We start from the raw sequence: 18,153 nt of genomic DNA, 5'->3' as shown, positions 1-18,153 counted from the left end.
TACACAGTTGTTATGGTAAAGATAGGATAAGGAATGATAAGAAATCACGGTTTTAAAAAGAGAGAATTTAAACACATTAAAGTTCGATAGTTTATTGACGTATATATTCATAGTAAATATATGCTCATACGAAAATAGATTTATTAATATTTAATATATAATAATTTTTATTTTATTCGTTTTAATTACTTATTTAATTGGCAAAATTCAATATCTATATTGCACTTACATTTCCAGCGTTGCAATTCAAAATAAAAACTCTTAATTGCTAATATATCAAAATAATTTCAAATTTAGGTACTTATTATTAAAAAAAAATACAATATAAAGTTTATATGAGTAGCGTGTATCAGATTTTTTTTTATCTTATCTCAATACAATTGATTGAAGATAGTTTCAATTTAAACTTAACAGACTAGTTCATTCTTATAATAATAACAATATCGACTTAAATATCTGTACCTATACGTAATTTGAATGAAAGTATATTTGTTTTTCGTTTTTCTCATAGAGAATGGAAATGGAAAAACTCTGTAGCCATTATTATATTGATGTTATTATTGTTACCAATTTTTCAACAAAATTTATTTATAACGTAGAAGAATTTTGGATCATGTAGCTTCTAACTAGTTTATAATAAATATAAATACACTGTATATTTTCATAATTTTATTTTTATATAATATCTATCCAGTTTCGTAATGTTATTTAAGTGAAATTATGATGTATTGTTATTATGCAAATTCAGAATAAAGTGTCTCTATACAAATGCTTCGAGAAAAGCGGGTAAACTTTTTCATACAATTATGCCTGATAAATAATTATGAGTGTTTCCTTTATAACTTCTATATTTATTTTGTTTTATAATTTTTGTATCATTTTAATGCATAAAAACTAATTTTATTTATAAAATAATAAAATATAGATACGTCAAGATACATTATGTGTGTAAGTAAATAGAACACTGATAAAAAAACGAGTCAGCTAATTTGACAATTAGCTGACAAGCAGTTGATCCATTTTTGAGACTCGATACTCTATAATCTAAATTTTATCCATAATGTTTTTGCCTATAGACGTCAATTACCACTTTTCATTAGGTCATTCAATTGTTTGCTAGTACAAGACAATATAAAGTAAATAAGAAACTCCATGCAATATCAAAAAATAAATTGAAAATAGATTTTGTAAAACAAAACAACATCACATTGTTCTACAATCATTTTAGAATAATTAAAAGTATATTTTTTGAGCATTCATTTTATGACTAATCTCCGCAAATTATTATATAAACAGAAACATATTTTTCCATGGCTCAGACATCTTGTGCCTTTTTTATCCTCATTAGTAGGTACGTATTTTTTTCTTAAATTAATGTGATTACGCTAATCCATTTTTAATTCCAGTCTTCTTAACCCTGTTGCTGCTGAGAAGCAACAATTGCCACACACTGGTTGAAAGTGTTGACGTAATTGAAGGGCAGTTCCCCACTGCACCCGTACCCTCCCTTCTTGTGGATGGCCATGTAATCGTAGCAGTTTATCTGACCATCGCCGTTGCAGTCCTAGAAGAATGTCGAAAAATATTTAAACAACATATTTCATTATTCAACTATGTGGGTATCAAATTGTCTATGTACACTTTAGTGGTAACGCAGAGAGAAGTAGACTAAAGGCTCTATTCGTATCTACATTTGAATTCTGTTCCATAACTCATCTCATATCGTGCATACACGCCAGTTTTGGAAACTTAATTCTTTTTTCAGTAGGCAATACATTAAGAGTATCATACGCGACATAGTATACTTTATTATGTGCATGGTACTGTTTATGTCTATAGACGACAATTACTATCTTTTTACAGGTGGGTCGTGAGTTTGACTCGCCATTGCTTGTACCATTCTAAGTTGCATCTCAATCAAATCCTAAAAAAAAACCGTTTAATTGACGTGTTTAGTACAACGTAGTGACCTACTAGTGTAGTTTAATATCCTCTCGACGATGTTAATAAACAATTAACAAATTTATTTCTATTATTTTTATTCTATTGACGTCGAGAAATACTTATTAATAAAGCTCATTTCGTAAAGGTCAAATTACGACACAAACTTATTGATATGAGAGAAGGACAAAAACAATAATACTTGTTAAATTATTGCATATATTAACAATATAAATATATGAACGTGTATAATGATATAATAATGATTTCATATAGAATGAAGTCAAACAGGAAGAGTGTTCGAATGGTGAATTTTTAGTTGTTTATACTTAGGCAATATTTTTATTATTTATACAATTGCATGAATTTTTTTTTTTTTTGGCAACGATAGAATCGTTGGGTGGTCTTTTTCCTGTTGTTAGCAGTACAATAGTGGAAAGTATTTGTTATATTTTTCGAACTATTCTATGCTGTTGGCTGCAGATGGCTTATTACGGAGCAGTGGACTGTGATGAGATGATGAAATGATGTAGACCGAATTTAGTAGCGAAAAAAATGTATTAACAGAGAACAAGGAACAGAAATAATATGTCAAAAAAATATAAAATTGAAATTACAAATAATAAGAACATTCTAAATGTACATGTGTATAAAAAAGTATAAATATCTAAAGAGTTTGTATCGGCTAGTCGCCAATATGGCCTTTACAGCTTAACAAACAGAAATTGGGTGAGTACAGATGGCGCTCCAAACCCGTGGAAGGACTTACGAAGCGGCCTTGAGCCGTCTCCTGCTCACTGGTACGACTTAAATAGTCTGAGAGCACCGTGAGGAGGTTATAACCTCGGCTCAGGCTGTCGTATCTCGATCTATACCTGAAGGGACAGGGGGATCGTTTCGGACCAAGACTAACTGTCATAAATAGGCATAATTGAATAGCAAATATATATAACTAACTTTTTGCCCCCTACTTCACATTCGTGGATTGCAGAAGTAGGAAAATTTAGGAAACAGGCCACTTTTAGCTGGTGTATCAAGATAAAACATACGTTTTTAAGTTTTTATTATTAGTCCATACAATGGAGTTATGGAGAAATTGACGTTGTTAAGTTAGACCTTCAGGAATACAACTGTGCAAACCACATTTAATTTCGTGCATTAGTTTTTGCGTGATGTCGGGACAAACATACAAATTATAGGCAGATAGACACAGAAAGACTGACAGACAAAATTCCTAAAAAATATTATTTTGATTTCTATTGCTGTTATTAAGAACATTTAAATTTTCCTTAAATATACAATTGTATTGTATTTGTAAGATACTACTGCCTTCGTTCTTTTTTAAATAAAATACAGCTTATTGTCAGGCTTGGTTCCTTAAAAAAGGTGAATATATGTAATCTTGAATATATTTTGTGCCCAGTTGAAAACCAAGCTTTCATCCTGGACACTAGATAATTTCGGGGTGTGTATGGCCCATCCTCTCCCCTGTATGCCGACTATGTTCATATTACTAGCTGAATGTAGTTTTTTACAGGTGAAAGAGTTTTTAAAATTTGTTACAGGTTTTATATAAAAAAAAAAAAACAAAACAAATATACTAAGTGACTCTGAAAACAACTTGCAGTTTCTTTCAATGCTTTAAAACCTAGTTAGTTTCTATAGAATTCTTAAAATGTGTATGACGTAGATGGTACATTTGAATAGCAGTAAATAAGCATGCATTATTCCTTTTGATGATTTTACTAAGTATCTGATGATGTCATTTTACATCCACAATGCACAAATAGTTATATTCAACAAAGGATCTGTGTCACATATCGGCGGCAGTTTTGACTAACAGAATATTTTAAAATTCGAACAACTATATTTTATTAGGTGATTTATTTTTACGTAAAATTCATGACGCGTAATCATGACCATGGTCTTGACTGTAAATTATCTACGATTTATTTATAAATTGATTAGATTATATTTTAAAATGATTACATTTAAATATAAAATGTTAAATTAAAATAATATTATATACAATCGTAGATATACTAAAATAAAATACAATAAAAGAATCCAATGTAATAAATATAATTTATAGGAAGAGATATTTAATTATAATTTAATCTGGAAGTTGTGTGTCAATACAATCGTAGATATACTATTTTCATAAATAAAAATACACCTACATTGATATATTATTAATTAATTCCATAGCTTTTATTATTAGTACATATGTACTCAGATATTCATAATGCAAAAAGAAGTAAGTGGATACCTTTCTTACACTAACGTCATCTTATTTACATAATAAAATTGTAACTAGGCGATGTATGCACTTGAGAGATATAATAAGAAAATATGAAGTGTCTGAATAAACCCAATAAATGTTAAAACAATATTTATTAGAATTTTTATCTGTCTGTATGTTTGATGTGGTTTCATACAAATACTACTGAACCAAATTGAACGCGATTTTTTAGAATTGTGTTTTTAAAAGTCTACGTTAAAATTTGGTATACTTTTATTTATTTTGTTACATCTAGAAGTGATTTCCTACTTTTAAATTCCAGGCGAACAAAGTACAGGCAAAAAGCTAATATTTAACATCAATCAAAATTGTGTAATTTCGAAGGTATTTGGTATATAATTTGGGCCAAAATTATTTTGATAAATTAATTTCATTACCACTTTTTTGGTATAAAAAATTGTATAGTAAATTAAATACAATTATCAAAAGTGTTTAAAAAAATGTATATCGAATACATTTTTTTACAGCAAATGAGTGGCAATGAAGTAAATAGTTCTAACAATGCGTGTTTTTTTATAAATTTATGACTACGTTCCATGAATTAATTCGCACATTGCTGACTTTTGTGATGTGACGTGATGATCTCGAGTCACTAATAATTTCAATTACTTAAATTATTTATACTTACAAATGTAAACAAGAAGGTTTTTGACCTTGTGATTTGAATTAAATGTAGATAGAGAATTCAACAAAGACGTACATAAAGTATTTAATAAATGAAAAATAATTACTACAAAAAATGTAGGAAGCCAAAGTAGGAAATATGTTGAGCAGAAATTGCATTATATCATTAATGAAATTGTTGTATATTATGATAAATTATTAATTATACAATCTTTGTATTGTGTGTGTTTTAACATACAGCATATAGCTTCACCCCTCAATGTTTGTGGATTCGATCCCCGCACAATACAAATATTTATATAAGGGTAACATCACCATCATCATCACATCAGCCTTTAACTGTTCACTGCTGAGCATAAGCCACCCCTTTGGGGGTTTTGCCAGTAGTTTGGTAGGCGGATTGGTAACCGCAGTCAGGCTTTACAGCTGTTTTAAGTGGGACGATGCTGACCTATCCCTTACCTTCACTTAATCGGCTTTTACGACATTCACGGGAAAGGAAGGGGTGGCCTATTCTAAGGAACTTAATGGTAGAAAGATAGGCAGCAGCATCCCTCTTAAAACATCTCTAAAAGCCTGCCTCATCTCTAAAACCTCTAAAAACTGCGGTTGTCAACCCGCTTACCAAGCGTGGCAAAACTCTATGTGGAAGGCTCATGTTCAGCAGTGGATAGTTAACGGCTGAAATGAATATTGATTTGGTATTATGATTTTCTATATTTATCTATTTATTTACCTGAGCGTATCTCTTCATGTAGCCTTGTACGGTCTGCGCAGCGCAGTACGGGTCATTGGTGCAACTGGGGTACGCTGGAAACAAGGAAATTAATTACAGATATTTATTGATACAATAACTTAGGTACAATAATATTGACATTGGGATATCGAGTAAACTGGTCAGGTTGTACTGAGTAAACATTGACTTGTGTAATTGTACCCCATAGATTGCAAAAAGAAAGATTTGGCGACAATATCGCATTAAATAAAAAAAAAAATTTAGAAACGCTTCAAGTTCTAATTACAGTGATGATTATGTGGTTATCATCACTGGAAGCTTAGACAGAAATTTAAATTTACACAAACGTTTCGAACTCACGATGAGTTATAGTAGTAAATCACTGAGTTTATAACGTTTATATTTCGAAAAAGATGAGACAAGCAAGAAATGTAGAGAAATCGTAATCACTAGTAATATTTTAAGTTTTGTTTTATTTTCACAAGTTTCAATAGAGATACAAGTAGGTATCTATAATTCTACACAACATAAAAACTTACATTACATGATGTAACTTATTAATTATAATCATAAAATAAACATAAAATGCACATATTTGTAAATTATGCATTATAAAAAAAACCATACAATTAATTTAGGGAGGGCAGTTTGATCCCAAATAGTACCAAGTTGGTAACATTAATATTTAGTTATTACTATTAGCAAGTGGCTGGTACCAGCAATAATGACTGTCGAAAACTGTGCGAACAATAGAAATAGTGCGTGACATCTTAATCCTTATGTTTTTTTAAGTAAATTTTAAAGCAGTTAAATTGAATAATTTTCAACAACGAAATATAACACGAGAAATGACAAAAAATATTAAACTTCTCGTACTAATTAAATAGCTGGAGTCACTTGTGTTAGTAAACGGAAGACTCAACATTTTTATCGTATGACTTACGTTTCTTTTGGAAAAATCTCTAGTTTCATTTGTAGAAATAAAGGTATCTAAAAATTTCGAATTTACGTTTGACGACTAATCGCGGCAGAATGATTTAAAATGCGTCATTATTTGAAACGGAAGTCGCAGACTTATATTATTAAATAAATACAAACTAAAGTATGCATCAACACATTTTTTTTAACTTGAATGGATGACATCATGATTGAAAAGATATTTTTTAATATGATTATATTTTGTATTCTTGGATAAAAATAATAATATGAACAAGATCCGGCTGAGGACCGGATTCAATCGACATAATATCTTATGTATGGATACAAAACAAACTTAAAAATGTTACAATGCTTAATTTATAAAGAGATAATTTTTATTATTAGGAATAACTGTAAATGATTCGGACCCCATTTTATAAAAAAAAGACAAAAAGAAATCCAATAAAATATCAACTTCAATTGAAATATATATCAATTTTGCCTATCGTTTGTAAAACATTTATCAAAATCGGTACAATTGTATCGTGTACCGTAATAATATAATAAAAAAATTCAACATAATATAAAAAAAAACATTCGAATATTAAATGTTATAATATTTTTCAATTGATCATCTGACAAGAGTAAACAAACACCAACTGAGTTTTACTCCGTGTTACGTTGTATACAAATATAAAATATCAAAAAATGTGGAACAATCATCATCATTATCATCACATGTGCTCGATATCTTGTATATATATGTGTTCGTCGAAACATAGGACCAAAGAATAAGTCGATTGGTTTCATTGTACTTTATATATTTATGACAGTGAACAATGAATAAAATAAAAATAAAAAATTCTATAGGACAAATTTGGAAGTATATCCTTTAAATAAAAAAAAAAAAAAAACTAAATCGGTTTAGAACTGAGGGAGTTATGAGGTGACGAATATTAAAGAAAAATTGCAATCGATTTGAGAACCTCCTGCTTTTTGAAGTCGGTTAAAAATATATTTGTAACTAGGAAACAGATGACTTGTGCGTATGGAAAATATTATTGTTTCATTTACAGGTAATCATTTTGTCTCAGTCGGCAAGTTTAATCAATCATCTAGTGTTAGGTATTATATTTATGCATAATTTAACATTTGCATACTCATGCAGATAACAAGAATTGTTTGCAGTAGCAAGATTACAGTCACGATATTATTCTAACAACAGATTAAGTTGAACTTCCGTTCAATATTATTTAATTTTCTAACAATTCTATTAACAGTACAAATACGAAAGATGGATGTTTGTTACTCTTTCATTCAAAAACTACTGAACAAAATTGAAAGAGATGTAATACATGGGTAGGTTTATATTTTAACTTGGTGAAGTTAAAATATGGGTGCATAGGATATTTTATGTTTTAATTTTTATACGAGCAAAGTCGCGAATAAAAAAAAAAAAACAGTTGTTTCTTGCTATTTTAGCTAACAAGAAATAATTATCTTTTTTTATTATTATTCAAACGTGAATTTGAAAAATTAGAATTTTTACTTCAAACGAAAAAAATTAACTTATTTGGGAGTTAAAATGTTTGTTTTCCTCTTTAATTTTGCTGTTTTTCTGTGTCAAGAGGACATTAGTTATTTTAATATTAAATTTTACCAGCAACTTCGTTCGTGTGATCGGGATATGTTTAAAAATATAGTTAAAAAGTGGCCTATATTCCTCTCCATCCTATATACTACGTGTGTACCAAATTTAATAGTGATTGTTTTAGCTGTTAAGGTTTTTTTTATACAATTTAGAATGGCAAACAAGCTGACGGCCCACCTGATGGAAAGTGGTAACCGTCGCCTATAGACACGAGCAGTACCATGGACATAACAGAGTATACTGTTGCGCCCATGATACCCCCCATGCGTTGCCATTCCTGAGGACTCAGGTGTTATTCCTCTGTACCCTGTAAATTCATTGCTATTTCCCACCCTTCAAACCGAAACACAGACATGCAAACACAACTGCTTGATGGTAGAAACACGAATAGGACAGAGGATGCCAAGCAATCGACTTTTGTACAAAGTCACCCTCTGGTGAACAAACAGATATACAAGCTCATATTCACATTTATAATATTAATAAGGATTGCTATCGAATTTCACCCTCTACAAAAAATACGCCAAATATAGGAAGATAACAAAAATTAAGGTATGTGGTGCCAGTTGCAAACTAACCATTAGGATCGTCAGGTGAGAGTCCATTAATCGTTGGTTTCCCGGCATCAGCCCAGTATGGCCAAGTAATGTGGAATAGGCCACAATGGTCTCCTTCGCATTGAGTTCCTTGCTTGCACCCCGACACGGCTTGGCAGATGCAGCCAAGACAAACCTCAGTCACGGGCGGGGCTGCGGCCGCTGCTGCCTTGACTTCGGGGAGTTCAGCTGGAAAATAGAAAGAATCGTAAATGGAACATTTTCTTAGTCTTTTGTGTATTTAGAAGTTAGCTAATTTCCTTCCTGCTGTTTGCTCGAACTTGCATATCTCCTTCGGATTGGGCTTGGAAGTTCTTAGATATTTCACGAGAATATATAAGGATCATGAATGGTATATGGGAAATACAGAACTGTCTGTTGGTGAAAACGGCAAGAAAATCTATGAAACAATGTAATTTTTGTAATAAAATATAAATAAAATAAACAAATATTTAAGTTTTCAGGCGTAAAAGTGTTTGAAGTGTATAACTTTTTGATATCCATGATAAGTTTTAATTATAAGTGACAGTTATTACATCCCATGCGGTAGATCAAGTTATTTGCTATTCCCATAGTATTTTCTTTTTCATTATGGACATTCTATTCTTATAGAATATCTGTAATACTCAGATAAATTCCAGCAGCTATCTATTTCAGGGTTGGATTGCAATGGGTATAATCTAAACAGGAACTGGAATGATCTAGATTAAATGGAAAATTTTGTCCAATAATTAGATTGGCTGTGATCTTTGGTACTCATTAAACAAAGAAATGTAATATAACTGCCTACCTAAATTAACAAAGTATGTGCAACAAAGAAATGAAATGTAAGTATTTGAAGAATATCTACTTGGGCGTGAGATGACCTTTTATATGACAAATCATATTAAAGGTCATCTCATAATTTTGTATTCAAGGCGCACAGTGACTAAATATTTATGTAAATGTCACCAAAATGTGTACAATGCAATAAAAATCCCAAAGGGTCAAGGTACTACGTACGTGTAATGCTGGGTGTAGAATAAAGAGCAAAGATCAAGAGCTATAACACAGAGATAGTTAACTATGTAGATTTACATGAAAAGTAAATCATACAAAAATGCGAATTCTGCTTAGAACCATAAGAACGAGAATTCACTTTACTAAACACACAACACACTTTTACACAACATTTTACTTAACTATATAGACAATTAAATGCTAAAAATTAACAGGTTAGTAGATAATAATAGGTATTGTTAATTGAAAAGTCTAATAATTAAGAGTTTGCGAATACAAAGAAATTTAAACCTTGAAGAGATTCATAAAGATGAACGGAAAGAAATGTTTGCTTAGAAACAAAAAGTGACCTTGAGATCATAAGCAAACGGTTTTTCTGTAAAATACAGCAGAGAGATACCGTTTATACTTGAACATATAAATTTCCATATAATTTTCATTATTTACAAATGCCTGGTTATTCACAATGTACAATATTACAACTCATAGTTGGTACTTTTCTATATATACTTAATTACATATTATGTGACTTATTACAGGGACCAGTTGTTGTAATCGTTTATTTGTTCGGTTTTTGATGGAGTATCGTCAAAAAAAATATTTGAATCCTTTTGTGTGATGAATTTTTAATTAATATTTATTATTACATGTATTCGTTTTTGTTACTAATATATTTAGCACATTGACTTTGATCGCTATTCGAATATATAGCCTAAAATTTATAATTATTATTGTTTATCAAGTTAGCAATTCAGATGAATGAGTTAGTTACTTAACAATTATTAACAGTTTGTTTTTGTAGGTATTTTAATGTTAATTAAGTATTCGCTCTGGTCTTCCATATCGGCCATATAAATTTGATATGATATTATGAATATTAACCGGATTATCTACCGAGTTTACGTTAATGTGGTAGGAAATCCCAGATCGTGAACTTCGATATCAATTCAGGGTTAAAATATACGAGGAAATAGATATTAATATCACGACTAATGTGATTTGCATTATGGTATTTTAGCAAATTGTATATTTCATTGTTATACTCGTAGATAGAATCTCTTCTTATTTGTGTTCGCGACCTGCACGAATGCTGAAGTCATAAGGAGTTCGGGTGCTGCTTGAACAATCAGCGCTTTATAGGTGCATCTCGTTGAAGGTGTGTGTATAATAAGCCGCTTTGGCTTCTATTACCATTAAATTGTACAAATATTCTTTTATTGTTGTTATTTTTTTATCTGTAGCTATTTTGTTGCTGGCAATAAATAGATCTATCTATCTATAACAGGAATATACTGCTGCTAGAGTGAGACTTTGTCCAAAAGCAGTCGTCAGGAATTGCCATTCTATGACGTATTCATTTCGCAAGAGGAGTACAGTGGACATCACAGAGTTTTCATTCTATGTCGTCTATGGTCATGTCTATAGGCGATAGTTGCCATTTTCCATTAGATGGAACGTCAGTTTGTCGCATAAAAAATCGTAATACTATTTACCAAGCTGGTGAGGCGGCTTGTTATAAAGATTTTTTTTCCGAGTTTTCCTGCTCTCGTACTGGTGTATTGTGCTTGAGTTGATGTATGACACATCGTATTCTTAATCCGGTATCACACGGGCATAGTGTTGTATCTACAGAATTAAATGCATTCTTTCACAGGTGGCTGTTTTAGTATGTAATATAATGTAATACACTGTAATACACTGGCTCTCTAAATAAAGTTTAATAAAATTCTTAGTGAATAAATGTCGTTTCGCTGCTGGAATAATCATCATCACCATATCAGCTGTTAATTGAGAGAAAGAGTTTGCCTATAGAATATTGCTAGTTTAGCTGGAAGAATATTTAATTGTAATTTTATGTGCTAAAATGTATAAAATATTGCAATAGAATTTATTAGTTTAAATAAAGGCAGACTTTCTTTTGTTTAGACATATTTGTGTCTAAACAAAAGCGTATCTTTGTAACATTTGTTTTGTTGTTCGCTTTTATTGTAAGATATCTAAATATGTATTGGAAACCTGTATACCACAAGCTTTTTTTTTGTGTTAAGATTGTTGATAGGTATTTCCGATATAAATAAAAACGAGTCATTTCCTAAATCGACTCTACTGAGAATCAAATTAGTGACCTTGTTAATGCAAAACAAAACGTCTACAACCGCTGTCCAGAGGTCGTCGTATGATAGGTACTGTAGCTATTTATATTCTATGATATGATCTGTATGTAGGTTTGCCAACCCCAGATTTCAAAAGCAAGGATTTGTAGTTGGAAAAATCAGGACTATAGTTTAGAAATAAGACGTAATAATTGAGTAGCAATAATTAAATAACATATACTAAAAGAAGGTTAAACGAAATTGAAGTAAAAATAAATAAAGAATCTGAATCTTTTTTTAATAAAAATATTCAAAACTTTTCGAAAACAACTCGAAAATTTTAAAATTTGCGCGAAATTTATAACACATGACCTTAGTAAGGCGCTACTTAAAACTATCCAGGACACCTCAGGTCATTCCAAAAACCAGAACGTACTCTGAGAAAACAGGACGGCTGGCAACCTTATGTGTATGTGGAGTGAAGTGAAAAGCTCATCTAAGGAGTATGTTGTCAGACAAGTCCACTCCTTATAAAGCTACGATCTACTTATAGAGAGACTCGTTACGAACCGGATTTATGTTTGAACTCATGTTAAAGACATGAATTGCTTAGGAGTGCGTCGGATTAATAATAATAATAATAAAATCTTTATTGCTGAAAGTATTACATTCTTTTTTTCCACTATAAATACTAATTTATTTAATTTTCAGCTTGTCCTCCGACATAGAGCTTCTTAAGATCCTTCTATTTGTCTTTATGTTTCGGTTCATGTCCGATAACATTCTTGCTGTCGGAATAGGTACTACCTATTATTACTGCAACTATATGTAAAGGGAGGGGGGGGGGGGAGGATTATAAACAATGGGGACTAGCGGCATCATTGTTGGCAATGTCTAACAGATCGACCATCACACGGTCTTCTCTGGAAACATCCTGGCTCCATCCTCATCTAGTTTTGGTCTTCTGGTCTTTCAATGACCTTTTATAATTGTATGTCTTTAAAGTTGCGTTTTTTTTTTATAATAAATAGATACCATTTAGGGCAATAGAAAAAGTTGATTGCACTCCATAGCTCTACCTTTCTTGTAAGACATATGTAGTAAGTAGCTATAAAAATAAGATGGTTCTAAAATAAATTAAATAATGTTGTATACCTACATAAAATGGAAAGATTTGATTATTTATTTGTTTGTAATAGATAAAGTGAAAAACTACTTAATTGTTTTTAATAATATTTTATCTATTGAAAGTTGCATCATTAGTAAATAGCATAGGTTAAACCTTTTTTTTTTAATTAGAGACCCTTACTAAAATTACAGTATTGTAACTCAAAGCATTAAAAATTTGCCTATTAACGCGAATTTAAAATACTAATATATTTTTTTTGTTTTATTTATTTATTATGTATCTTTCTATCTATCTGCTCGTGCGAAGCCGAAGTGGATCGCTAGTATACATAGATATACACTTGGGGGGGGGGGGGGGAAGGGATTGTTAGTAATGGGGTCTAACAGTCGCTAGTAATATAGCTTATCAGGTCGACCTCCAAGCGGTTCCCCTGGAAACCATTATGGTTAATTCTTGAGAAATTCGTCATGATGGGCTAACTGGCCTGCTTTCATCTTCACCTATTTCCACACCTTCACCTAGTTCACTGGTGTCCCGCCAGCGTATACCGATTAGCGTTACCATTCCATTACCATGCATAAAAAAGTATAGATATACAGTTATTTATATTTAAATATCATTTTACTAAGCGTTGTATATTTATTATTGTTCAAGAAACGTGCCAATTCCAGTGAGTATTTATTACGCGTATATAGTTGGAAACAAAGACAAGATTATATCCTGCGATGACGTGTAGATATTGTTAAATGTCACTTGCACTATATCGCTCTGGTATTGATCACACCCACTACCTACCGTACCTATATATTATTTTGTTACTAGAGGTATTCTGCTGCTTTGTCCGCGAAACTTTGGATAGAATATACACAATGTGCTAATTTAGGTTCATATGTGTAGCAAATGTTATTAAAGTTCAGCTTAAAAACATCCAAACATACTATTTATACTGTTACCTAGTATTTGACGTGGTAATCGTTGTTTTTCTTTGATGGGTGGAAATGGAATGGTAACGTCATGTGCGCTGTTAGTATACCCGAACGGGGCACTCGAGGGGAAGGGTTTGTTAGTAATGCGGACTACTAATCCCATTGCTAGCAATATACCCTGTCAGGTCGACCTCCACGTGGCCTCCCTTGGAAACCATTGTGCTGAATTACAGGTGTATTCATCACGATAGGCTAACTGACCTGCCTTTTCATTCTCACCTGTCATCCCTTACTAGTGCCCTCCAGGGTATACCATTAGAGCGGACAAAGTTGCCAATACATTATCATCCTTTAAAAAAAAGGGTCATCCGTAAAGGATGGTGGCTAGGATGAAAACGGGCCTGTTAGTTAGCACATCGTAATGAATTCGACAAGAATTAATCATGATGGTTTCCATGGAGACCGCGTGGAGATCGACTAGGCAAAATATAACAGTTCTCTCTTCTATGAATTGTCAATGTGGGTCGGTCTGTTAGTTGGTTGTCAAGTGGCTTGCTATAAATATTAACACTTGCAGTATTTGCATCTCTTTTTAGGTTAAGATGGACTCGACTTAATTACTTCATAATACCACAGATAAGTACTTGAATAATTGTTACATTATATATCCTCTTTGATATTAAAAATGCTACAACGTACCCATGTATTTATGTCATAGACGTATAAATTATGCAATTTTCAGTGCTAAGTTTTGTTAGTAAACACGAGGGGCATACATTTGCAAGATTACCATTATTTTATCAAACAACTAACATGAAGTAATGTGTGGGCACATGACCACTTGCATAACTCCTTGAACTGTCAATATGAGTCAGTGCTTGACTGCGTAAACGCTGCATCTTGGACTTGACATAAATAATGTAACTCAGGCTTATTAGTTAGCATAAATAACTACCTACAAACTATAATAAGTGACAAGGAAGAAAAACCGCCTTTTTGTTTAATTTGTATGAATATTTATAAAAATACTTGATAACCGACAAATTATGTTTTGCACTGTACTAGTCACCTACGGACCATTTTTTTTATCTGGATTAAAACTTATGTGTCAAGTTTGCTGCAAACAAAATAAAGAATAATTTCATTAAAATCGGTTGAGCGGTATCAGAGGTTAGATTTTATAGGAACCACGGGGAGGTCAACCTGATAATAATATACCCTAAAACACTGGCAATGGGGCTTTCAGACTTCCATTACTAACAGTCCCTTTCCCCCCAGTATTACGTTTATGAAACACATTGTTTTCTCTGTGTGATAATTTCTTGTGATTATTTGTACTTATAATATGTTTATTACCGCAATCTTTTGGAGAAAACAATAAAGAGTATCTATGTAATCATCTATCTTCTTTCAATTTTGAATTTTGAAAACATCTAGTAAAATCAAAAATTTTATCTTTTTATCGTCAACTTGTTTACTATTTTAGGTATCATAAAATTAAATTTGGATGTTTCGTATAAACCATGTAGCCACAAACATTATGATTAATTTAGGGGAGGTTACTTGATTGAATTAGTATTAATGATTATGTTAATTTACTTACGTAGTTTTATTGTTATTAATGACATTTTAATGGAACCAATAATTATAAAATATGTTATGTCCATGATACTGCTCATGTCTATAGGCGACGGTTACTACTTTCCATCAGGTAGGCCGTCAGCTTGTTTGTCATTCTAAGTTGTATAAAAAAAATATAGTAATTTTCTAACCCTACGGTTGTTTGAATTTCTAATTATCTAAGTGACGATAAACACAATTTTACTGATAATATTTTTAAATAATCTTAATTGAGTTTTAATTACATAATTAATTTGCCATTATTGTTATATGTAAATTGCATTAGTTAATTTAACCGGCCAGGCTTTTGGCGATTTATTTTGTTTATTATTAGGCTCACGTCACTTTTAATCAAAAAACGTTTGTAGGAAATCTATGCAACCAGTTCAATGAATTTGAAAATAATATATAGAATATACTTCATAGTTTAAAATAGATCTAAGACAGGAATATTAAAATGATATATCCAAGTTAAAGTTTTATCATTATATTCATCATCATATTGGTAAATAACTGTTCGTTGCTAAATTAAAGCCTCTCAATTAGGGGTTTACCTATAGTTGCTACTTTTCGCAGTTAGGCTTCGGTGATGTAATAAGAGGAACGCTGCTGCCCATCCCTAGATACGTCACCCACAGGATAGGAAGGGGTAGACGATTTTATGTATTTCATGTAGTACACTGTACATGTCTGCTTAACTTAGTACTAGATGGCGCTGCGTGATGCGTCCAGGATGTACAAAGAAAATGCCAGTTGCTATCCTTTATCTATCGTCCAAGATAATACATTACTATTGTACTTAAAACGTGATATTATGATTGAAAATCAATAATTTGCGATAGTTTATTGAACTGTAATATAAGTGTATTTTAAGAGATTAGTAGGCAGAAAATATAAAAAAAGGATTAGAAAAGTAAAAATATATATATTTATAGGTGGAACTCTAATTTTATTCGCAGGTGTTTAACGGTTACAAAGGCATACCAGCATCTACTAAGGCAATTCATATTTTTCAAATTTCCTAACGATTGATTCGTGTATTATCTTCATGCCAGTTCTCTGATAGAGGAAGCAGAAAAAACTGAGTACTGGCCTATATATAATGAGTGGTATACTATAAAACAGTTTAAATATATTATTTTACTATGGTCGTGAAAATTAATCAAGAAAAGAAGTAACAAAAACAATACTAACAGACATCAGCTGCACACACGCCGATTAGCATCATTATGGCACTAAACTTAATCACGGCTGACGCCATCGTGGCGGAAATTAAAAAAAAATATATAAAAAAAAATCTTAAATATAAAATGGACGACGTATGTTCGCGCGCAACCACAAACGACTGGCAATGATCATGGCCTTTGGGGACTTTATATGGACCGGATCGGACTGATTCACCATGTTCCGTGAAATTTTATCAGCTTTATTTTAGAGGTTCGATTGTAATATAAACCTTAATATAGCTTTACGAAATTGTTTTTTTTCTCTTATAGATGAAATTCTTAATTCAACGGTTCGTATAAACAAGGTTACCTATATCTCATCCCGATTTTTGTTTTAATATACTATAATAAATTGTTAAGTCTATCCGTTAATAATTTTACTATATCTGTCTATTTTATGTTTTTACCTAACTATTTTTTTAATAGATAACAATGGCTCACGCTACCGGTATACGCTGTCGGGGCACCAGTGAGGTATGATAGGTGAGAATGAAAAGGCAGGTCAGTTAGTTCATCGTATTGAATACACCTGGAATTCAGCACGATGGTTTCTAGGGGGAACGTGTGGAGGTTGACCTGACAAGGTATATTGCTAATTATAGAACTGGTAGTCCGCATTACTAACAATCCCCACCCTTCCTAAAATTCCATTGTCAACCATTAAAAAAAACCCTATACTCATGAGAAGGTAAAAGAATTTTCGGTTTTGTATGGAAATATTGCGTGTTGAGGAAGGTTACGCATGAGGTGTGCCATGGGCGACACGGTATTTACATTTTGTAATAACTATGATATCATTACATGTGTAAGGTGGATGCTCCGCATAGTTGTTACTCTCGCAAGCTAGCAAGCGTGTATGTAATTTTTGTAAAAAACGTCAGGGATTATAGTCGTGAGCATATGTATATATAAAGTATTTTTTGATTTGCTATATTTAATTTAATCTATTGTCATGTAAAACAACATTCCCACAAAAGTTTATTTTAATAACATTCTTTTTACGAATGTTAAAACTCAGTTAGGCTGTAGGTAATGCTATAATGTAAATAAATATAAATGTATGCTAAAAACCTGGCCATACTTATCTGAAAAACCTCATTTTTTTAGCGGTTGGGCAAAATCGAATAATAATTATCGTTAACAAAATTTTCTTGATCCATCACGTTGTTAAAATAATTAACTTGCTGCGCTAAGTATCCTTCCTTTTCTCATTTCCTGATTCCGGAAACAAGAAATACGCAGCGTGTCTAGTTCGGTATTCATTAAAATTTTACTTGATATCTAATAGTAGCGACTGGGGGGAAGAGATTGTTATTAATGGGGAGGTTAGTCCCCATTGCTATCAATATACACTATCATGTCGACCTTCACGGGGTTCCCCCTGAAAACCAT

The 18,153-nt window shown here is 31.6% G+C and overlaps 1 protein-coding gene across 1 annotated transcript; it reads right to left on the bottom strand.

The window, feature by feature from the left end:
- Window positions 1–76: 76 nt before the first annotated feature.
- Window positions 77–16,896, bottom strand: LOC113518282 (invertebrate-type lysozyme 3-like). The gene is made up of 4 exons (XM_052895172.1): window positions 16,730–16,896; window positions 8,751–8,957; window positions 5,604–5,677; window positions 77–1,564 (listed from the first exon to the last, which is right to left on the bottom strand). Exons 1-4 carry the CDS (start codon window positions 16,794–16,796, stop codon window positions 1,412–1,414), a joined length of 501 nt encoding a protein of 166 aa, XP_052751132.1. The 5' UTR covers window positions 16,797–16,896; the 3' UTR covers window positions 77–1,411.
- Window positions 16,897–18,153: the final 1,257 nt, after the last annotated feature.

Source organism: Galleria mellonella, unplaced genomic scaffold (assembly GCF_026898425.1).
Source record: "Galleria mellonella isolate WM207_F2 unplaced genomic scaffold, CSIRO_AGI_GalMel_v1 utg266, whole genome shotgun sequence".
In the NCBI taxonomy this organism is placed as follows: domain Eukaryota; kingdom Metazoa; phylum Arthropoda; class Insecta; order Lepidoptera; family Pyralidae; genus Galleria; species Galleria mellonella.
The sequence above is the reverse complement of the archived record's forward strand: the minus strand, read 5'-3'. Positions and strand labels throughout refer to the sequence as shown.

Excerpts from the sequence above, each read along its gene's own strand:
- LOC113518282 (XM_052895172.1), bottom strand. The coding sequence starts at position 16,796 with ATGGCGTCAGCCGTGATTAAGTTTAGTGCCATAATGATGCTAATCGGC. Across the intron at positions 8,958-16,729 it reads CGTGTGTGCAGCTGATGTCT|CTGAACTCCCCGAAGTCAAG; the intron begins GTTAGTATTGTT and ends TCTATTTTCCAG. Across the intron at positions 5,678-8,750 it reads CTCACCTGACGATCCTAATG|CGTACCCCAGTTGCACCAAT; the intron begins GTTAGTTTGCAA and ends CCTTGTTTCCAG.